Raw genomic sequence first — 23,659 nt, forward strand, 5'->3', positions numbered from 1 at the left:
ACCCCAGGGGGATGCTCTACTGCATCTTCTGCCCTGGGACCCCCACCAGACTCCAGGTCCAGACAGGGGGGAAGGGAGTGGGGGAAGCCCAGCTGAGGGATTTTAAGAATGGGAGGAGGATCCTGCAGGCAGGTAGGTATGACCATCCCTGGAGGTTATCTGTGTCCACCCCAAAAAAAAAAAAAAAAAAAACACCAAAAGGGCCTGTACTTACCCTTCCATGGTGCAGGTAATGAAGTAGAGGAGCTGTTCGCCAAAGGACCACTGTGACTCAGACCCAAGCCCGGTTGTATGCGACCCTGCGAGATGTTTAACTCACAGGCCAGCCGTTGTCTGTGAGGCTATGTCGCGGCCGACCTAGCGCGTAGCTGCTATTTGCACGTGCCCGCGGGCTGGGGGGACCACTGGATCTAGATTATCCTGCCCATCGCCCAGCCTGGTGTAACGTTAAAAAACCATACCCCGTGAAAATTCCATACCCACGTCACTTCCCGTCATAAACATACATAATGGAACAGGTGAGCAGCGTAGCAGTGCGCATGCTCACAGCTCCGGATACGTCATTGAACAGCTGAGGAGCTTAGCATTGCGCATGCTCAGAGGGTAGGGAATTTTCACGGTAGTGTGTTGTAACGTTACACCGCATCAGCTGTTGCTGTGGTTACATTAAAACATCTCGGCTGCAACATATGTCATCTCCGTTCCTACCCCTGTCACTTCCCTGATCTCGGCTACTAAATGTAAAAGCGGCGGCGGGTGTATGAAATCTAAATCACGGAGATCTCGGCTAAGTGATTTATATTTTCATACAATCGGGCTTGGGTCTGAGTCACAGTGGTCCTTTGGCCAACAGCTCCTCTACTTCATTACCTGCACCATGGAAGGGTAAGTACAGGCCCTTTTGGCGTTTTTTTTTTGCGCACTAGTAAGCTCCTCGGCTGTTCAATGACGTAGGTGCACCAGAAGGGACGAGGGTAGAGAATTTTCACGGGTATGGTTTTTTCACGGAACACCGGCAGTTGTCGATCTCCCGAGAGAACAAACAAAAAAGATGCAAGGAAGGAGAAAAAAAAAACATTGCTAGGACCAGAGATCCCAGCTTGGAGCCTAGGTCCTTAATCCTGACTAGACAGATTAAAACGGATTACCTAAAGCAGAGAGAGGGGTTATATACCAAGCTGAAGACGGCCCATGGGCGTGGCCTTTTTTTTTTTCTTCCACCTAGTCCTACTGCTGGGGGGATCAATTTAACCAAGTAGTTATGATTTATGGAGCGATGTGTCCATCGAATGAAAGAGAAACACTTTGTTTTTTCAATTGATACCTGCGCTTTACCCATGCACTGCAGCACAACAGGTTTGATTTAATGCTCTCCACCCCATCAGCAACCCTTCCCTTGTCCCTAGCAGCTGAATGGGAAGGCAGGGGCATAAAGAAAATACATGTTACTTTCAGGTATTGAGGCGCATAGAACTCATTCCATTCAGCAAAAAACACATGTGCAGTTTTCAATTCAAGCTGGAGGTCATATTGCATTTTGTCTGCACTGGTGGATATCTGAAACGCCCCCGTTTGAACATTGCCAGTCCATGTGCGTGACAGTGCTGGGTCACTCAATATGCAGCAACACTGTCAAATGGGAAAATACAGCCCTGTCTACGCTTTAAGTGCAGCAACTCGCAACTCATTCAAAAGAGAAAAAAGGTATGCATTGCTTGGGGGGGGGGGGGGGGGGGTTATAATGAATCCATTGCTTTATCTTTTATCAGTAAAGCAAATGGACCTCAAACTATATACATAATAAACCTACACGGTATGTCTTTCCACAACATGCTATGAACATTTAGTTAACATGTAGGTTTTTTTTTTTTTTTTTAATACTTTTTTTTGCTGTAGAATTCCCATCCAACATGCTCCAATCCAATGGTTTTATGCACCAGTGCAAACCTGCTCTCCAATGGTGTCCTACAACAACTTGTGCTCATTGTGGACACCACACTTAGTGCTGGCACACCGATGTCAGCTTGGAGACCAAAGGGCGCATTGCCTCCCAGGATAACAAGGTTGCTCCTGCTCAGGAAGCATTTAGGCTGTTGGTTTGCAAAATAGCAGGTTTACCAAGAAAATAAAAAAGGCAAAACGACGAAGTTGCTAGTAGAAGCGAGGGCGAGTCATTTTAATAATTTTAGATCTAAGTACACTTCAACAGCTAAGTACCTCTAAACAGCCCAAATCAAAAGAATAGGCAAATTGGTATTACATACCGACTTCCACTGGTCGAGTTCTTTGGTAACTTGGGGCCACTTTCTCTATATCTTCAAAGGATGCAGCTGCCTGTAAAATGTAAAACATAGGGATTATATGTATTCTCTTTAATGCATACACATACCGTGCCAATCATATATTAGGCGAGTCTACGGAGTATGTAAGGAAAGTAATGCTCCAGTAATGCTTCCTTTACTTTGGGATGATTTGCTCTAATTTCTGTTGTGGCCCAGAGTGGGCTACAAACAGGGTTAAAAATGGCTGACAAGCTATTTACCCATTCCCTACTCAATACAAAAACTAGGGTGCCAATGTGACTATATGTGATGCAAGGGGAGGGTGACAACATTGCTGTTAATGGAGAAAAGCATTTACAGTGGTGTCAGCAATCTACAGTAAGTGCTGAAAAAAGGAGGCAGAGGATAAACATGTAAATGAGATCCTGTAAAAAAAAAATCTACATTCAGCAATGTGTTATTGACCCTGAAAAAATGGATTTTGCCAGTACATACACTTTAGGACACTTAGCAAGCTGCAAATAAGTAACCTTCAGTATTCCGTTTGATTTCAGAAAATGTTAAAATAGAAACATTCGTGGCCTAGCAAAGTCATCAGAAGCCATTGTGAAACAGCAGGACAGTGAAATAGCTTGCCAATTTCATATTGTTAGTTTGTACTTGCCGCTGCAGTCTGTAAAAAAAAAAAAAAAAAAAAAATGCCAGTATGTACTTTAGTGTGGGTTTCTTCCTAACTAAAATTAATTGGCCAATTACCAATCCCTGGCCTAAACTGTCCTGGGGTGCTTATGCAATCAAATGTCTAATACCCACAAGACTGATAGAAATACACTATATCCTATAGGTTTTAAGCTCAACGTTTACGTTGCCACTGTGCAATTCTGCCTTTTCTTGGTCCTTCCCCAGTGACATAACTTCTCCTGTGAGATCACCACCTCCACACACACGTCATTCCCCCTGTATTTCTCTTCCCACACAAACACACTGGTCTTTCCCCTGTACCAAACCAAATCCCCTGGACTGTTTATTGACTGAGCCAAGTGTTAAAGTGTCAAGATTAACAAATTGTTGCTATGGGAAACCCAGGGGAATCCACTCTAAGCAGCACTCATGGGGGCAGTGCTACATGCCGATAGAAAAAAAAAAAAAAGAAAGAAAAAAAAAAAGAAAACACGATAATGGCCACTGAAAACGGTGCATTTCTGATGTGTTCTTGCTGCATTTTCAATGCATTTCAATGGGGAGGTGCCTTTTTGGTGCCTGACCAAATATGCACCAAAAATGCAGCAAGCAAGATTTTTAACTACAACGAAAGCGCAACAGACCAGTGTGAAGACATACATAGAATTTAAAGGGATGCCTTTTTCTTGGGCTTCTTTTTAATACAAAAGCGCTTAAAAAAAACGGCTTAGTGTGAAAGCATCCTATTGGCCCGAAAAGGTGCCGTTCGTGGACAAGAATAAATATTCATTTAAATTTGTGATATTATTTAAAAGGTTAAATGCAATTACATATAAAAATATTATTAGTTTATTAAAAAAGGTCAAATTCGGTTTCCGCCAAGTGCATGCTGAATTTTTGGTTTCGGTACCGAAATTTTCATTCGGTGCACCACTACTTTTTAGTGATTTTGTTACTAATCGGAAAGCTGAGTAACCACCTCTTATGGAGCAAACAGATTCACTTCTTTCCACTGTCATACCGTCCACAATTGCTAATTATTATTAAGTATTAAGATTTGAAAAAAACGCAAAGCCACAGATTTAGCCACTTTGGATGGTCTGAGGGGGCTTGTAATGCACACACAGCTCTGGGCCAGTTTGAGTAGGCCTGTACGGCTGGCCATACATGGGTTGAATTTTCGAAAGAATTTTCCTTTAGAAAAATCTTATCCAAGAATTTTTGCTTGAACTTCGCACCATTAGTGGGCCACAGCAACGGCCGATTTTTGTGCGGTCATCGAATTTGTTGGGCATGTTGGAAATTTTTAAATAAACAAACAATTTTCTAATCAATGATGGGAGAATCATGTGAGAAATCTATGTGCAGGAGTGCAAGAAAATAAAAATTCCCGGAAAGAAAGATAAGATTCCTGGCCACGAAAACTCTTTTCTGTAGCAATATGAGGTGAAATTGAAGGCTTGGTTGGGCGCATTCCAAAATCAACGGTGGCACGATCGAATCACAAAATGCACAAAGTTTCTGATTTTCAAAAGAAAATGCTTTAGAAATTCGACCCATGTGTTGCCAGTCTTGTGCACGCAGAGCTCTGGGAGGCCTGTAACGCACACAGAGCTCTGGGTGGCGGTCTGAGGCAGCCTGCAATGCACACAGTGCTCTGGACATTGACAGTCTGAGGAGGAGGCCTATAATGCATTGCACACAGTGCTCTGTAAGGTCTGAGGAGGCTTGTAATGCACACAGTGCTCTGTACGGTGGTCTGAGGCGGACTATAATGCACTGTGCCCTGGGACGGTGGTCTGAGAGGCCTGTAATGCTGCACAGTGCTGGATGGTGGTCTGAGGGGAGGCCTGTAATGTTGCACAGTGCTAACTGCTAAGTAGTAAGCATGCTACAAACTCGCTTGCTTGCTGGGAGCGGAAGCACTCAAGAGCTCTACCCAAGTGGAGCTCCGTGGAATCCGTTAGTTTCATGAGGGTACACATCTCTCCCTAATATTTTCACTTAATTTTTTTATCAAAAACGGAATTGATTTTAGTTAATTTTCGGCAATGGACGAAAATGTGGTGTACTTTTAGTTTTTGTCACCGTAAAAAGGCCACTGACGAAAAGGTTTTAGTCGATGAAACACTTCTGCTCCCTGGCATATACTTCCATAGCCACCACACTCCTCTCCTGGACATGCTGCCCACTGCCATACCATCTGTACCCTTCTCCTGCATGCAATTCATTCTGTAATACTCAATACTTCTCTGACCTGAACATACTTGCTTCCATTCGCTGCACGCTTTCCTCCTGCATATATTGTCCCAAACGCATCCTCTGCATTCATCTCCAGCACACATTGCCTTCTATCATACAATTCACACTTCACTTACTGCCCCCATCTTCTCCTCTGATCTTCTCCTGCACATGCTGTTTTGTCGGTTGCAATTGTTTCCTGCACATACTGCCTGCTGTCAAAGCTCCCACACTCCTCTCTTGGACATACAGCCTCCTTTTAAACCTCCCGCACTTCTCTCCTGCCCATACTGCTTGATGTTCTATGCTCTGCACTCCTCTCCTGCCCATACTGCTTGATGTTCTATGCTCTGCACTCCTCTCCTGCCCATACTGCTTGATGTCCTATGCTCTGCACTCCTCTCCTGCCCATACTGCTTGATGTCCTATGCTCTGCACTCCTCTCCTGCCCATACTGCTTGATGTCCTATGCTCTGCACTCCTCTCCTGCCCATACTGCTTGATGTTCTATGCTCTGCACTCCTCTCCTGCCCATACTGCTTGATGTCCTATCCTCTACTGCACATGCTGCCTGCGGTCATATGCTTCACACTTTTCATCTGCATGTATTGCCTGCTCAATATAAGAACAAAGAAAAGTGCCTCCAAGTGCAACAAGGCTAATTTTATTAAAATTAGCCTTGCTGCACTTTAAAACTATTTTCTATGTTCTAGTATTTTACCTATAGAGTGTGCTTTTAATCCTCTGAAGAGCATCCCTTGTGCCCCGGGCTATCTCTGTTGCTTACGCTTAGGACACACTATAATAGGACTGAGGACTTAGATGAGGCCCATTTCACCTAGCATGCCCTATTCTCCTTGTTTGTCTGTATTGCCAGCTCAGAGACCACTTCTAGCATTATTTGTTATATACCCAACCTTCCCTGTTCTTGAACTGGCACTCTTTTCCTAGTATTTATAATAAAAAGGTCCAAAATACATTTTTAAATTGGTTCTAAAGCCTAAGCCTTTTTTTCCAAATGCATTCTCTGCATGAAGGTAAAACATGTTAAGGTCACAGTACACAGTATCTCCTTCACCCCCAACCCCCCCCGTACTTACTCAAGTTTTTACTTGGGCCGAGCTGTGCTGTCTGTTTCTATGGACGCAGGCAGTGCAGCTCAGGATCAAGCAGCTTCCTATTGTGGCAAATCATGAAGAGGAGCCAGGAGTGCCATTAGGGGACTGGAGAAGAGGAGGTTTGGGGCTGCCTTGTGCAATTCCACTGCACAAAGCAGGTAAGTATATGTTTGTCATTAAAATTTACTTTGGGGGCGTGACCAAGATGGCCGACTGAGAGGACATGTCTCCCGGAACTCTGCTGGAGAATTACCAGGTTTTTCTCCTATATGTGACTTCTCTAACAAACAACTCTTTACATCACTACATGTCTAGCAGGACTTTAGGACGACAGAAGAGGGGTAAGAAACTCAGTTTTCCTCTGGGCGCGGACAACATATCCAGTCCTTTGATCCAGCGGCAGTTACTCCCCCATGCCACTCTAACATGGCCTCCCAGACGAACCCAGAGGAGAAGGCTGCCTCTACTCAGGCTGGAATCCTGGAGGTCATGCCGTTTCAGACTGCAGTACTGTTTTATTTTCTTAGTTTAGCGTTTTTCTTTAAATAGTATGTTGGATTGCACTACATCTTCTATTGCCTCATTTTTATGGTACACATGGTACGTTAGTATTGCACTGTGGGGATCCGCATCTGGGCATGTTGACCCCCGCATGGCTACCCCCTTAACTGGGTGGCAAATCCTTCCCTATGATTCCTTATATTATGTATTTTTGTTTTTCTATGGCTAAGTTCTCTATTTTGTCATGGAACATTTGCTGCCTTAGCTCCACTTTGAAGAGATCTCTGGTATTTAAATTACCTTCGCAGATTTTTTTTCCCCACATATGCATTCTCAAGGAGACTGTATGGGATCCTGATGGGAGGATACTGTCAACTCCCGTAGATATTAGCTGAAGATTTTTGCAATTTTATACCACACTGTATTCCTCCAGGGTTGACTATGCGGTGTCTGAACTCAACCTCTACCTAGATCTATTTTCCTTCCTCTTGACCTTGAAACACAAGACCGGCTAGACGGGGACATCACTCTTGAAGAAGTTCAGGTCACCCTGGGCCACATGCAGTCAGGCAAGGTGCTGGACCCTGATGGGATCCCTATTGAATTCTAGTCACAACACCAGGACTTGTTGGCACCCAGGCTCGCGGCTCTTCTTTCACAGTTCACCTCCCTAGACTCAACTCTAGGTTGGAGGCTCTTATTGGGTTGGTGCCCAAACCCGGCAAGGACCCGGAGGACTGTGCCTCATATATGGCTATATTCTTAATGCTGCTAAACTGTTGGTGAAAACATTGGCACTGCGCCTCTCCACAGTTATAGAAGAACTCATCCATGTAGACCAAACTGGTTTTATGCCCAGGAAGGGCACAGACAATAATATTCGTCCCCTCTTTCTTAACTTAGCTACCAACCATGGATAATGCTGGTACGAGAGTTGTGGCCTCACTGGATGCAGAGAAAGCATTCAACTCTGGCGAGTGGACATTTCTCTGGGAGGTGCTGCACAGATTTGGCTTTGGTCCTTTGTTTCTTTAGTGGCTGGGTATGTTTTATAGTACACCCCGAGTTAGAGTGCGGACCAACGGTAATATATCTGCACTGTTTTCTCTAGAACGAGGGACTCGCCAGGAGCGTGCACTCTCCCCAAGCTTATTTGCCTTGGCCCTGGATTCCTTGCCTATTTTGATAAGTGACTCCCGACTTGTTGAGGGTTGGCAGATATGCCCCTTGGAGAAAAAAAAAAAAAAAAAAAAAATGTCACTTTACGCGGAGGACCCCTTGTTATACCTTCATGATGCGCATTCCTCCTTGCGGGCTTCCCTTGCCATCTCTGAGGAGTTTGGTTAATATTCAGGAGCCCATGTCAATAGGATCAAATGGATCCTTTTCCCCACCAGACTCCAATGCCAGGGACTCCATGGGTTCCACCCTAGTTCTGTGGGCGGATGAGTTTAAATACATGGGCATTAGTATTATAAAGGGACCTTGACAGGTTCTTTACTTTGAGCCTTTGCCCTATGCTTCAGCAATTGAAGGATAGGTGTTTCACTTGGTCATCTCCCCTAAACCTTATGGGCCACAAACAAACATTCTTAAAATGATCTTCCTTCCCAAATTCAACTACTTTTTTTTTTAGAAATTGTCCTATTTGGATACAGGGAAACTTCTTTTGAGAGGCTGACCGTTTTATTGGCTCATTTCTGTGGCACGGTGCTGCCCCTCAGCTAGCAAAATCCACTCTTCCAGTTGCCTGTTGGTAGTGGGGGCTTAACTCTTCCCACGCTCTTAGCTCTTTTGGTCACGGTTAGATGGTGGTTCACAGGATCAAGGGCCAATGCCGCCATAGTGGGTGCCCTCACCGAATTGGCCAACCTGGTTTATCGTGGCCCTAGAGCCCACAATTTCCTCCTGAGCCCTACCAGACCTACCCTTAAGGGTCTACGCGGTGCCTAGGAGACGCTTTCTACAACCTAATCAATCGTCTGCCTACTGCCCATTATGGGGTAATCCCTTACCGAGTCACTTTTGGACAATTCCTGATCCTCAATTGTGGGCTAGATATGGGGTGAAGACGCTTCGTGATGTTATGCCAGGGGGTACCTTCCTTGACCTCGCACATAAATTTGGTTTACCTCGCTGGATGCACCTTTGAAACTGTTAAACGCGACATGCAGCTCGATCACAGTTCTCTGGCTCTCTCAACTTGGCTTCAGACTCAATTGAAGATCTTCTCACACAGGAACAACTCTCAACCTCTCTCAGCACTATATCTAGCTCTAATGAGTATAGATTCTCCTAAGATAGACCATAGGAGCGATGGAGTACAGATATTTCTAATTTGGATAGGGAAACGTGGGAGGAATGCTTTGAGGCTAAATCTAAGTTAGTAATTTCTTCCACAGATAAATGGATTCAAACTAAAATTTTACAGAGGGTACTACACGCCTCAGACGGCATCAAATATACCCAAAACAGATCTTCAGACTGTACTCAATGTCACTTCTCTACTGGCACTTTCTTCCATATGTTTTGGTCCTGTCCTAATGTGGTCCAGTTATGGACAGAGGTTTTTGACCTCATTAACATCCACCTACAACTGTCCCTCCCAATGTTTCTGGAGTTGGGAATTCATGATGATGAACAAAAAAGGTAGGAATACACTATACTCTTACTTTATTATGCTAAGAAAGAAATTCTTCTTTAGGTGGACCTCCCCCCTTCCTTAGCCTCTTGGGAGGCTACCATAAATGCAGCTCTACCCATGTATAAATTGACCTATATCAGTAAAAATAACCCCAAGAATTATGACAAGATCTGGCAGCCATGGTTATTTCAGTGATGGTTCTTGGGGTTGTAGTATTTTATAGTAGTTTATTTACATGTTTGTTTTTATGATCTTTGGCATAGAGATACCTCTTCTGGGTACTATATGCGGGGCAGTTGCATGTTCTCTTTTATATGTGATATTTGCTCTCACATGCTGTTATTCTTCTATGATTTACCTTCGTACCTGCTATTATTATATCATATATGTTCAATAAAAAGCAAACCTGGTCTTAAAAAATAAAATAAAATTGACATTACAATCACTAAGCATTAGGTCCTTCCTTGAAACACAGATCTAAAGCACAAGTAATGTTTTTCCTGTAATTAATTAAAATACCTTGTCCATTCGGTCTTTCTGTACACCATACTTTCCACCGAATCCCTTGGAGTAATCTATAAGCATATTGGCAAATGATGTTAATCGAAAAAGTAACAATAATGAATAAAAAAAAAAAAAATGTATTCCAAGACTGATAGATCAAATAAGCTTCCATTTGTAGCAGACTGTTGCAAGGAGAAGTCTTACTGGCTGTTACATTTAAGGCATAGTAATGGCTGCCATACAGACAATTGTAAGCCAATTGGGTCACTCTAAATTGGAAGAGTTAATGAGTGTGTGACGAAATGTCAGAAGCACTATGGACACTAAGGGGGCTACACAGCACTACAGCAAGCAAGATCAGGTAAGCACCTATTTTGTATAGCTTTACAGTGCTTGCTATGTTAGCTATTTGAAAAGCTGAATGTATTTTTCAAGTAAAATAGCCGTTCCTGCCCTCTCCTAAAAATGCTAGCCTGCCTGGCTGTCATGCAGACCCTCCTCAAAAACGTGCAATCACTGACCCAGGACAAGTTTGGGCAGAAGTATGGACCGCAGACTTTTCTAATTTGCACAACTTGTTCTAGATTCAAAGGAGTCAATTTACTAATGGAGCACTCCGAATCCGGTGCAGCTGTGCATGGTAACCAATCAGCTTCTAACATCAGCTTGTTCAATTAAGCTCAGCTGCACCAGATTTTTCACTCTCCAGTTTTAGTAAATCTCTCCCAAAATGTAATAAAAGGTATTGGGCCAGAACTGCAGTTAGCCAACATTTAGATAAGGTAGTCAACAATGGCAGTCCCCAAATTTCTCTTGAGAGGTTTACTTTAATGAATTCCAGATAGATTTTATACATAGTTACATTGGTCCAGCTTGTGCCACGATAACCAATAACTATGTATATACCATAACTGGCTGATGCCCCTGGAAGCTGGAAATCACTGAATTAGACACCGCTACTCCAGTGACCTCAATTTGTTTCTGGGTCCCGTGCCTAGCAGCTGACCTGCTGCATTCTGAACACATGGAGTTCGGCCGCTCAGTATGGGCATCATTGAGAGAATGCTTTGTATTTTTCAAATGAAAGCCAAGCATTCTCTGATTGGATAACGTTGAAAGGGACATCACCATCCTGCTTCTCTACCTCATACAAATCAGAGAATGCTTTACATTCATTTGGAAAATGTAGGCGTGGTGATGACATCACGCTTCTCAATTCTGATTGGAGGTTTGCTGCTTTCCATCCTAAAAGCGGGGATTGTGGAATGAAGCCCGCATGAACGTCGTAGCACATGTTCTTATACACCTGTAATCGTCTGACTTCTTGTAAGTGTAACTGAACTTTGAACCCAACAAATGTTTGCCAGCGCTTTTGCCTTTTACTTGTATGACCTATGAGCTGGATGAAAGATGATCCTGTATGCAGCACAGCCTATGGATGGTTGATCGGTCTGTTGCTTAATTTGACCACCTATGGATTTAGTGGTCAATTTGATCTGGTAAGAGGAATACCTTTATAACATAGGGTGTGACGTTTCTTCTTGGTTTTTCAGTCTCCCTCTTCCCCTATCTTAATGTGGTTCTCCTGGGAATGTTGATGTCACCTTTATTTCTCCTGGACTTGACCACCAACCTGGACTTTTTATAGGATTTTTTTTAAGTCACATATACTGTCCTATTTATTTATTGGTTTTATTATCTGTGATTAGCACTGCACTATTTGTCTGTTATTTTCTAAATGGCACCAGTGCCAAGCAGCTGACTTATGTTCAGCAACCAGAAGTGCAGCTGCTCAGGACAAGACCTGGAAGCAAGTGGAGGTTACTGGAACACTAAAGCACTTAAAGTGGACCTGAACTCAAAGGGAAGATTTAGGATCCTATATACAAAAAACATCTAGATAGTGTGCCACGTTTCTCAGGGTTTTCCTAATTCAGATTTACTAGAACTTTAAAGCGATTTCTTATATTTTGATAGGCATAGTTAAAAAATAAAAAAATTTTAAATTGTGAAAAATAGCATTTTACACATTAAAATACAAAACAAATATAAATAGAATATGTTAGCACTCTTATTTAGCCATCATATTTCAACTGAAAAAAAAAAAAAAACAAATTGATGTGATTAAAATGAGTACCAACTATGAAAGCAGAATTATTGTATGAACCATTTAAACTGGGCTAGTCTTGTTATTTCATTGTAAGTGGTTACACTGTTAATTATGCAAGTGAGTTTTGTTGACCTACTACACTTAGAACTTCCGCCACAAGCTCATTCTTTTTTAAAAACACTTCTGGGGAGGAGTTAATTGCATTAGTTTTTTGCTTTTTTTTTGCTTTTCCCTTTTGAAGACTACTCGAGAAATTATTGGGGGGGGACACAGAACAAAAACCAAGGACAACTTATAACCCTTCCCCACTTACTGAAAAATGCTGAGAATAGGTTGACTGAAGTCCTACTTTAACTGTAAATTTAACTACCAAAGACAAGCTCTTCCGCAACTTTTAATAAGGCCTCTTTATTAGGAGAGTAAAGTAGAGTTCCGGGATAACCAACTACTCCTTAAACTGTCCCCTCCGCCTCCCAACATCTATGCTGACTAACCTGTGTAAGAAAGATATAGAATTAACTATTTTCAGCCCGCATCACATGATCTGGCTCCTGTTAGCCAGCGCTGCTGCAGGGGAGAGGAGGGAGCGGCAACAATGGATAGGCCATTGAAGCCTATGACGTCCTGCTCTCAAGCATTACCTGACGTTATTGAAGGGCTCTCCACTCTCCACTGCAGCAGGCGCTGGCAGACACAAGGGAGATAAGTTGCCTGAAAACAGGCTAGTATACAGATTGTTTACACAGGTAAGTCAGCATGTGTTGGGAGGGGACAGTTTAAGAGCAGTTAGAGTTATCCTGGAATTCTACTTTAATTCCTGACATCATGCAAATTACGGGCCTGTGTTGAACAACTTTGGACTTCATTTCAAACTCATTGACAGGTGCATTTGACCTACAACTGACTTGCTTCATGCAGGTTTTGCATTCATAAACTTGTATGGGTATGGGAATGCAAAACTGGTTTGAAATAACTCCCAACTAAATTATAACTGCCCTGCAATAAATTTGCATTCAAGATATTGACAGCTAATATATCAATCTGCATTTTGACAGAATTTTTTTTTTTTTTTTTGTAAATTTAGCAACGGTTGCAGGAAAGTCTGTGTAATTAAAATTAATGTATAAATCAATTACCCCTAGAAGAATTAACAATGTTTGTTAGTGTTAAATGCCCATCACACAGTAAAGAGTAGAACAGCTAGTGGAAACAAAGAGGTAGGACAAGGACAGACTAAACAAAGAATGATTGGACGTTACAGAATACCTTTTTGGGATTCATGTAGCTGCAGTTTCTCTTGGTGATCCCAGCCAAGTGCACACTTGTCTTGTCTGTCTGTCTGCACACCAAACTTTCCTCCAAACCCTTTCACATAGTCTACACACACAGAAATCCACGAGCCATTAAACAGGAATGAGAGACACCCCATGCACAATTGACAGGTTATGAGTTACCGATGTGTGCTGCTTAGTACTTCATATTAGGAAGGTAACAAGTTTTAGGCTGACCGTGTTAAATGGAAATTGCACATGAAACATCTGGAATGTCGGATTACTTCAAAACCACAGATAATGGGAAAATGTTTGCAATGAAACATAATGGTGAGTGTGAATGAGACTCAGGGAGGTATAACTTTTTTTTTATACATGGTTACATACTGTAACTAGGCAGATACCAAATCTGGCCAATGCCCCTGGAAGCTCAAAATCACTGAAGTAGATAACTACTCCAGTGATCCCTACTTGCTTCTAGGTCCCATGCCGAGAAGCAGACCTGTTGCATTGTTGACACAGCAGGTCAGCTGCTCGGCACGGATGCCATTCAGAGAACGCTTTGCATCTTCTGAATGAATGCAGAGCGTTCTCTGATTGGACTAAGTTGAGAGCGTGACATCACTACCTCATCTCATCCAATCAGACAATGCTTTGCATTCAGATGTTCATGCTGAGGGGCTGGGTATGGTATATACAAAGTTACAGCAGTCCAAGCAGGACCAATGTATAAAGAGAATGCCTCTTTAAAAAGTAGTTTTTGGGTTTAGCTCCGCTTCAAGGGAAGAGCAGACACCATCACGACTTTGGAATTACTGTGTTTGCTGGGCAAAACTGTGGATTCTGGTGGGGGGGGGGAATTGTTTTATGGAGTACTTGTTAACACATAACCAGCATGTGATTTAATTCTGTGGCACCAACACAAAACCGAATTATCAGTTTACTAGATGGGTTGGCCTTTAACTACCAAAGTCTTTGAAAATACAAACTTTGCGTTAAATTATATGCAAGGTAAAAGTTGATTGTTCATACTACAAAAATGAATGACCAAATGGTAAATTTAAGTTGAGTACAGCAAGTTGTCGACCCATGGCAATTTCCATTTCACTGATCAGTAGAAAGAAACTGGTGGATGCCAAGTCTCTTTCCACAGGACAAAAGGAAAAAAACCCAAACAATTAAAAAGGAGGTCAAATGATATAAGGAGACACACCAAGCATGAGAATGGGGAGGACTAGTGTCAGTCTCCTCCTTCACCTTGCCACCAAGCAGCATACTGGAATGTTGGTTTGTAAACATGAAGGAAAAGAACAGGCAGAGAGAACCATAGAGGAGGACATTTGACAAACAGATTTAAAAGTTCTGTTTCTCCAAAGATCAGTCTGTGATGGCAGCATTGCACAATTATTTGCATATTGATGAAATGTATTTTTAAAATAATTTTGATCTGTTATCTCCATGCCCCTCGACTAAACAATTACAAATAGAACAGTTTAGTTTTATGCTACTTAGAGAAAAAAATAACATACCAAACATAGGGGTGTGCCCAAATTTTTTTTAAATTGTGCAAAAACTGGTTTTGAGCTTCCAGGATTAGCTCCACACCAGCTAATATTAGATCCACTGCCGCAATTGACACAATCTGAGTATACATCCTCTTCCAATGTGTTAATGTTGGGGGTTAAGCAAATATCTTGAGGAGAATGCAGAACCCATTGTCCATGGAAGCTTTATATGTCTTGTTGTAATGTATTTTTGTTGGAAATGTATAATTTTCTGTGCAGTGGGCCTCTAGGTGGGATATGGGAGGGTGGGAACAAGTATAGTTTTGGATTATTGTAAACAGTTTTAAAAACTCCTAATCAACCTGATTTGATTAAAAAAATAAGGATATGAATTTGGGCAAAGGTGCCCAAGAAGCTCCTAGGGCGACAGTCATTCTTGAGAGCCTTTCAAAAAACTATCAATGGGCGAAGACAAACACTGAACACCTTTAAATGGTCAGCAGATGTAAAGAAAATGTATCCTAGCCACCTCGAAAGTTTAAAATTACTAAATTTTCGCTCGCTAGTCCCAATTTTTAAAAACCTCTAAAGGAGGGAAAAAAAAATACATGTTCATCAACTGCCAGCACTGACCACATAAATCAAAACCACCATATTAAAACACAAAATACAGAACCCAAGGAAATTAAGTTGTTTTGTCAAGTTAATTTTTTTTCTTCATTCTGTAGACTTCATTTAAAAAAAAAAAAAAAAAAAGTGTTCTAAATATTCACTTATTTCCAAACATTACATTGTCCTGTGTTTGCAATTCAAGTTTCGTGTCCAGCCGCACATGGTGCATATATGGATGGGATGTGACCTTAGCACTGCTGTAGGCCAGAGGAACTATAGGAAATACATTTTGTTATTAATACTAAACCTTTTTGCGATTCGTGCTTCTCAGTCTTCCCTTGGTAGTCAAACCCGACAGCACTCTTGTCCACATTGTCTTTATCAACACCGTATTTACCGCCAAAGCCTTTGGAATAATCTAAAGTTTAAAAAAAAAAAAAAAAATGTGTAATCAAATATGGAACATACTTGAATAACATTTTGGCAGTGTTTAGTGTCACTTTAAGTGTATGTCATGGAGCTGCAATGTGAGACACCCCTGCAAAGGGAAGAGGGATCCAACAGTGGCAGATATAAAGTACATGTGAACCCCAAAAAAAAAAAAAAAATTACCAAAGCACAATTATGAAGAATTGTCTTTTTTTTTCCTTTAGAATTGTTTTTTTCATTTGTTGCATATCAGCATTGTTGAGCTCTTGCAGCTACTTCCTGTCTACATTCATGTACGTCATCATCAATGATGGCATGCTTTCTCTGAGGGGGGGGAATTTCCTGGTGGTGAGTGTGAATCATGCCTACGTAATGTGCCCCAGCACTGCCATTTGGAGTTTCCATCGGGAAAGTGTTTAACATTAACAAGTTAAAATCAGTATTTATTTGCTAGAAAATTACTTACAACCCCCATACATACATACATACATACATACTATATATACACATGCACACACACACACTTTATACATACATATACACACAATGTTTTCTTTTTTGCAAAGGCAGAGAATAAAATAGCAGTCGTTGAAATATTTTTTTGTCACGTGGTATTTGCGCAGTGGTCTTTCAAACTAATTTTTTTGGGACAAAACACACTTCAGCAAACAAAAAAAAAAAAATAACCATAAAAAGGTAGCCCAATTTTTTTTTGTAAATTGTGAAAGATGTCACACCAAGTAAATAGATACCCAACATGTTACAGTTTATAATTGCTCACACCCATGGAATGGCGAAAAACTAAAATCTCAATAGGTGATGCTTTAAAAAGGTTTATCGGTTACCAGTTTAGGGTTACAGAGGGGGTCTTTTGCAAAACGTATTGCTCTCGCTCTGACGATCACGGCTTTCTCACGTGGGCTTTGAACACTGTTTACATTTGCGAGCACGACTTACATATGCGTTTTCTTTGGTGCGCAAGCTCACAGGGACAGGGGCGCTTTAACATTTTTCCAATTTTTATTTTTAACACTGTTCCTTAAATAAATAAATAAATCTGATCACTTTTAATGCTGTCACTAGGAATATAAACATCCCTTTTGACAGTAACAGCCAGTCACGGGTACTCTTCATGAGGGATCTGGGGTCTAAAAGACCTTAAACCCCTCCAATGCACCAAAATCTGCATTTTTGAATGCTGTCAGCTTTTTTAAAATCAGCACCATTGGCAGCCGAGTAAACCGAAGTGACGTCATGACGTCGCTTCCGGGTTACTTGATCGGAGACCCGATCAAACCCGAATCCGGCTTCGTTCAGGACTAACCAGCTGGCAGACATGCTGGCCGGTGGGACGGGAGACCCCGGCAGAGCGGGGGGAAGGCAGCAGGAGGGGATGTCCCCTCTCGCTCGCTGGGATAACGGTCACTAGAATGCCGACCGTCAGCTCTTAAATAAAACAGTACCGGGATCAGTGGCGGCCGGTGCGTTGGGGGCGCAGGGGCACCGCCCCCCTAATCTGCATGCAGGGGCGCCGGACACATGGAGTTCAATGGGGCTTTTTTTTGGCATCACCTGATTAGAGCCAGAGGCTCTAATAGGGCGATGCAAAGGGTGGACCCGGGGCGCAGAGCAGTGCGTCCCGAGCCCACCCATTTTGTGACAATAGCGAATGAAAAATTCGCTATTGTCACACGGATCCTCCTCCTGGCCAATCAGGGAGCGCGTCCGATACGCGCTTCCTGATTGGCCGCAAGACAAACCCCATGCCATTGGCCGAGGAGGCGGGAGGACTAGAGGAGACGCGCCGCCGGGGCACTGAGGAGAAGGCGATGCCGCAACAGTGCTCCAGGTTAAGTGCACTGGTCTGGGGGGGGGGGGGGGGGGCACTGCAATTAAGGGGGCACGCACGCAGGTCACTGCACTGAAAGGGGGCATGTATGCTGGTCACTGCACTGAAAGGGGGCATGTACGCTGGTCACTGCACTGAAAGGGGGCATGTACGCTGGTCACTGCACTGAAAGGGGGCATGTACGCTGGTCACTGCACTGAAAGGGGGCACGCTGGTCACCGTTTTGAAGGGGGCACGCTGGTCACTGTGCATTGAAAGGGGGGTCACGCTGGTCACTCTGCATTGAAAAAGGGCACGCTGGTCTCTGCATTGAAAGGGAGCACGCTGGTCTCTCTGCATTGAAAGAGGGCATACTATACCTTAATTACTGAAGGCCCCTTTCACACTTATGTGACCTCAAAGTCACGCAATTTTTTAAAGCGTTTTTTGCCTATTACATTTTTATGTTTGCGCCCCCCCAAAAATTTTGAGCACCAGCCGCCACTGACCGGGATGATGCCTCTAGCTGCAGGCATCACCCCGGTACAACCACTTCTTCAAGTTGACGTACAGATAAGTCGATTTGTAGGAGTGGTTAAAGACAGGGACCCAGGGTTGTTCTCCTGCCTGAACAAAGTCTTCTATGATGGATCACCAGGAATACAGATCTAATAGTATTGAAAATTGAAATAAACATGGTGACACTTCTGAGAGGAATGGGTCATTTCCCCCCATTGCTGTAAATAAGCCATAATTGGATCAGCTATTCAGTACACACATACAGCTGAATATGTCGAGGAAGGGACATTTTCCCTGCCCGCTCCAGCTGAATGTGCTCCTTAAAAAGCTGAATAGACTGCAGATTTTGTAGATGTGAGGGGATTTCTTTACAAGGGACACAGACAAAAAAAAAAAAAAAAAACTGACAAAATCTTTTGACTCTGCCTGAACCTTAAAGTGTTTGTTACCCCAACATTTCATATTCCTGATATGTGCCGGCTGTACAATGTACTTGTTTGAAAACGTATCCCGTTTTCTTTGCATTGATGCCTTGGTGTGAAATCCCTGGTGTTCCTGCCAGTTCCTCTGCTTTCCTAGTAAAAACTAACCACAATAAGCAGGAAACCTACCATGGTCAGTTCTCTAGCTATGCTGCATGATCAGACTGGTGCCGACATGCCGCCCCTTTCCCCTGGACAGTCGATCACTGAGATAAACAGCGCCCTGCCGTTTCTCATCCCCCAGTTTTCGGAGCTGCTTATGCAGTTGAGAACAGAGGGAAAGTGATTACTTTTTTTAAATAATTTTTTTATATCTATATACAAATGATTTGTCTTTCATTTCTTTTTAAAAATTAAAGGGGTGGTTTTACAATCACTTTAAACATTGGACACTTATGGGTGTCTCAGATGCATGTGCATGTCCCCTCCTTTGCACTTTGGATCTTCTCACTGGTCCCTATGTGTCCTGCAGTGATATAGGGGACCTGGCATCCTGAAGAATCTGCTGAAGGCTGTAGCCCTTAATGAGTGATAAATCCATGAACGGACGTTATACACAGGTAAACTTTTTTAATTTTGCAAACCACTTTAATTTATTTAGCATTATAATAAAATACCAGGCACAACACAACAACAAATGCATTTGTGGATATATTCGCTTAACAGAGGATACCAACCTTTTTGAGACTCGTGCTTCTCGGTCTTTCCCTGATAATCAAATCCTACAGCACTCTTGTCCACACGGTCTGCCTGCACACCGTACTTCCCACCAAAACCAGTGGAATAGTCTGTGGGATAAAAACACATTTCTTTCTCATGTGTGGTCTCTCCTTAACGCAAAATTATAGGAAAATCTATAAAATCAATTCATTCTCGCATAAATAACTCCATTGAGGTGTGCAAGCATTTTTAAAATAATCAAGTTTGGGAGTAGCACCTAAAATAGAAATGTTCCTGAATCTGCATTTATAATAGTCCCTAAACAGAAGGGCTATGATAAACTTCCCCAGGCTAGGAACACCTGTAAAAAAAGAGTCTATATATTTACAATCCCCTGCATAGGTGAATGTTGCTCTGCTCATGAGAAATTGTCCGAGAAGTCCACTGGAACAATTAGCACTTCTAGGAGTATTGGTCCCTCATTTTTCACCAGTTCCTCCTACTGACCTCTTTACAGGAGACAGAAGCGATGTGACGGTTGGGAGGACAAATTGATAAAAACACTGGGGAACACTGAAGATAGACCCTGACAAAAAAGTATTGATTTCTTGGCCCATGATTTCTCATTAATGGAATTATGTTTAGTGGTGGCGGCAGCAGGGAAGGCAAGTATAGTAACAGGCTTGATTTAAAGAAATGCAGAGCACAGCTGCAATTTCCCTTGTAAATGTGATATGTAAATAATAATAAAAGTGTTATTTTTTAATACAACAAGTTTTCTTAAAACTCGGGAATCTGGCAAACTACAACTTTTTTGTGCACTGAAAAAGCAGCTATTATGTAGTCCAGGGTGAGAAAAACTGGTAATTTGTCCTCATACCTCACCATGCCTCCATGCATGAAAGAATGATAGTTTAGAGCAAGGATCATCAAACTACATCCCTCCAGCTGTTGCAGAACTACACATCCCATGAGGCATTGTAAAACTGACAGTTAGACATGACTAGGCATGATGGGAATTGTAGTTCCTGAACAACTGGAGGGCCATAGTTTGAAGACCCCTGTTTATGAGCTTTTATCAGGATCAACCTATGTTGGTTCAGGCCCCAATATAGCCAAGATATCCATGAAAAGAGGTGCTCAACATTTTGAAGTGCAAGGGCCACTTAAGTGATTTGGTACCTGGTTGACGGCCACAAAAACCATGAGGTTTAACCTCCGAATGTAAATGAGCTCTTACTGTGCTGAACCCCTAGAAGGCTGCTTTCACACTGCTGCACTGCAGTTTACCCACACCACAGGTGTAACTCAGTGCACCTCTGGCTTTCCTGCAGGTTAGCTGCTCTGAGCCTTTAACTTTTATTACATCTTGCGGGTGAAGAAGTCTATGGCTCAGTGCAGCTAACCCACAGGAAAGTACAGTGCATCTGCAGATCAGTGTGAAAGCAGCCTAATAACCCTTTTTTATAGGTGCGAATATGTCCATTGCAAAAGTGCAGTGTATGTTTATACACTGAACTCTTACAGATTCTGCTGGCATCGCTCTCCAGACTGCTAAAGGAAGCATCAGCATATGCAGCTCCTGCTCCCTTCTACAGCCGCTTGCTTCCTCAGCTGCCTCCATGCACACTGATGCTCTGGGATGGCGGGTCGACAACCCATCGATTCTGATCTGGTCTTGCTGACCCACCATGCCAGAGCATGGGCACGCGCTTCCCTGGTTTGAGGTTGTAGGCCACATCTGAGGGCTCCACTGGCAACAGGTTGGGCACCCCCATCCTAGAAGGACAAAGAAGGGCCTTTTTTTTTATATATTTTTTATGTGCCTGTGAGAGGAATGTGACATGGCATGCTTAGACTTTTAGTTTCTCTTTGGCCCAAAGACTGCAGGCTAGCCCAGACAATATCTGCAGTATGACTTAAGTCAGGAAATTTTGTTTTAGCTTGTGATGAACACACAGTGATGTCTTTATTGTGTTCAGTGTTCTTTTGTGCATTCCTGGGAAGAGCGATGGCCCTCACTACTTGACAGGGTTACAGCAGGCCAACCATTGCTGCAGGCTAGTTGTCATGAATTGTGTTTCTCATTTTGACACAAACCTTTCTGGGATTCATGCTTCTCCGTTTTGCCCTTGTAATCAAAGCCAACGGCGCTTTTATCCACTCGGTCAGACTGAACTCCATATTTGCCCCCAAAGCCACTGGTGTAATCTGAAAGGCATTGAGTTTTGTTATGCAAAAGCTTTAGACCTTTACAAAATGGAAAAAAAAAAAAAATGATATTCTCTAGATCAATTCTAATACAATCAACCTTAGCAGCAAACTTCTTTACAACGACGGTATAATTGTAGCAGAGATAAACTATAATTTCCCTGTAAGTACGGGCTACATAAAAGCAGAACTAAAATCCGCTATATTTACCTCTGCTCCAACGGTCAGATGACCACAAGGCCCTTTGCTGGCACCAATATCTTCTTCCTGGCTTCTTCCAGTAGCCAGTCTTCAGCTGTCTCAATTAGCTGCCGCAGGATGACATAACTGCCGCTCATGCGCAGGAGTACAGTCATCCTGGCACGCAAACACTGGGATGTATGCATGCACAGCTCAGTGTACATTTAGACTGCAAGTAGGCAGATACGTTTATTTTATTGCAATGCAGAAGAGGTATTGCATGTCTCTTCTGCAATAAAGAGCCTACCTGCTCACAATTTATATTTTAGCTCCACATTATGAACTCAAGGAAAGATAGTGTATACATAGACTGCCCCTAAACAAAATACACTACAGTTCCATAATTACAAATAAAAATAAAAAAACGAAGCATTACAAAGTGGCTTAATCAGTTTTCCTCTCCATGCAAAAACAGATAAAAAAAACACATCCCTTGGTTCCCTCCCAAGGTCAGTCTCCCCTTTAGGCACATGATCCACAGCACCACTAAGAGAAGCCAGGACTCAATGTGCCGACTACTAATTATGCTGGCTGTCAGGGTTGCCAGAGGAGCCCATCTTCATAATGAAGACTCTGGAAGAATAAAGCAGCTACAGACAATACATTGGGGCCATTTAAAATGTATCTATAACCACTTGGGGCAAAGCATCAATTTTAAAGGTTTGTTTTTGTGTAGGATTTGTGTATGATTTGTGTATACAGCCCTACTTCTCCTATTGCTCATAGGAGTGCATTTCGCTCTGCACTCCTGTTACCAGTTTTTAGCCGACAGCAGGCTAAAGTCCGCTGTCAGCAGACTTCACTGAGCCAGTACAGCTTCTGGAGAGATCCCGACTTTAAAGTCAGGCTCCACTCAGATGCCTGGACCAACAGCTGGCTCAGCCTCTAAGCGAGCTTCTGGGAGACAAACAGCTGCTCCAGTGAGTGCTGAAGGGGCAGAGCAGAGAGCCAGTGACTCTCTGCTCACTGACAACTGAGTGACTAGTGGTCTGAGTGCTCAGTTCTCAGCAGAGATGTATAGTAACTAAGTAGAACTACTTCACTACTGTACTTAAGTACCGAAAGGCGGTATCTGTACTTTCCTAGAGTATAATTTTTTTCTCCTACTTCCACTTTTACTTCACTACATTTTTTCGATGATTTCAATACTTCTACTCCAGTATTTTTTTTTTTTTTTGTGCTGCATAGTTACTCGTTACTATTATAAAAATGACCACTGCCAGAACAGTAGATGGCAGGTTTCATGAAGCTCAAAACATGTGTATTATCAGCGCATACGAAAATAAATGCTACTGTATGTATAAATAAAAGCTGCATTTGAAATAATAAAAAATATGATGTTCAAACTTTTGACTTCTTTCTTTAATAACTACATAACACAGTACTTGTACTTTTACTTTCAGTACTTGAGTAGCAAATTTTTTTTAAAAACTACTTGCAATACTTAAGTACAAAAAATGTTGAATACTTTAGTACTTCTACTCAAGTCACTTTTTGATCGAGCATTTGTACTTTTACTCAAGTATGGGTTTCGAGTACTTTATACAACTCTGGTTCTCAGTCGTAGAAGTAATGGGGGACAGATGCAGCACTCACCTAGGCGAGTATAAACGTTTGTATCTTTTGCATTCCCAAACCTGTCTTTCAAAAGCGCTTCTACTTTATTGCAAAAGCATTGTAATACAAAACAAGCAGGCTCCCAGTTCACTGAGTAATGTTTTAAACCAGTACTTTATTAAGCCAGGAGGTTGAGTTTTAGTGTGCAGTTTGTGCCGAACAAAAAGCTAGACATGGTCTGAAACGTTGCCATGTTAGCTTGAG

General features: G+C 42.4%; 1 protein-coding gene across 2 annotated transcripts in view; it reads right to left on the reverse strand.

The window, feature by feature from the left end:
• CTTN (cortactin) overlaps window positions 1–23,659 on the reverse strand; it is a 103,354-nt gene that overhangs the window by 25,543 nt on the left and 54,152 nt on the right. Inside the window, exons 7-12 of one of the 2 annotated variants that reach the window (XM_082270068.1) lie at window positions 21,488–21,598; window positions 19,405–19,515; window positions 15,777–15,887; window positions 13,348–13,458; window positions 9,987–10,042; window positions 2,265–2,334 (exon numbers count right to left, since the gene is read on the reverse strand). In XM_082270068.1, the coding sequence (XP_082126194.1) occupies window positions 2,265–2,334; window positions 9,987–10,042; window positions 13,348–13,458; window positions 15,777–15,887; window positions 19,405–19,515; window positions 21,488–21,598 (570 nt within the window). The remainder of the gene's footprint in view (window positions 1–2,264; window positions 2,335–9,986; window positions 10,043–13,347; window positions 13,459–15,776; window positions 15,888–19,404; window positions 19,516–21,487; window positions 21,599–23,659) is intronic. The other variant, XM_082270069.1, reaches the window with a different exon arrangement.

This window comes from Pelophylax lessonae (genome assembly GCF_965119305.1).
Source record: "Pelophylax lessonae genome assembly, chromosome: 10".
NCBI classification, from domain to species: domain Eukaryota; kingdom Metazoa; phylum Chordata; class Amphibia; order Anura; family Ranidae; genus Pelophylax; species Pelophylax lessonae.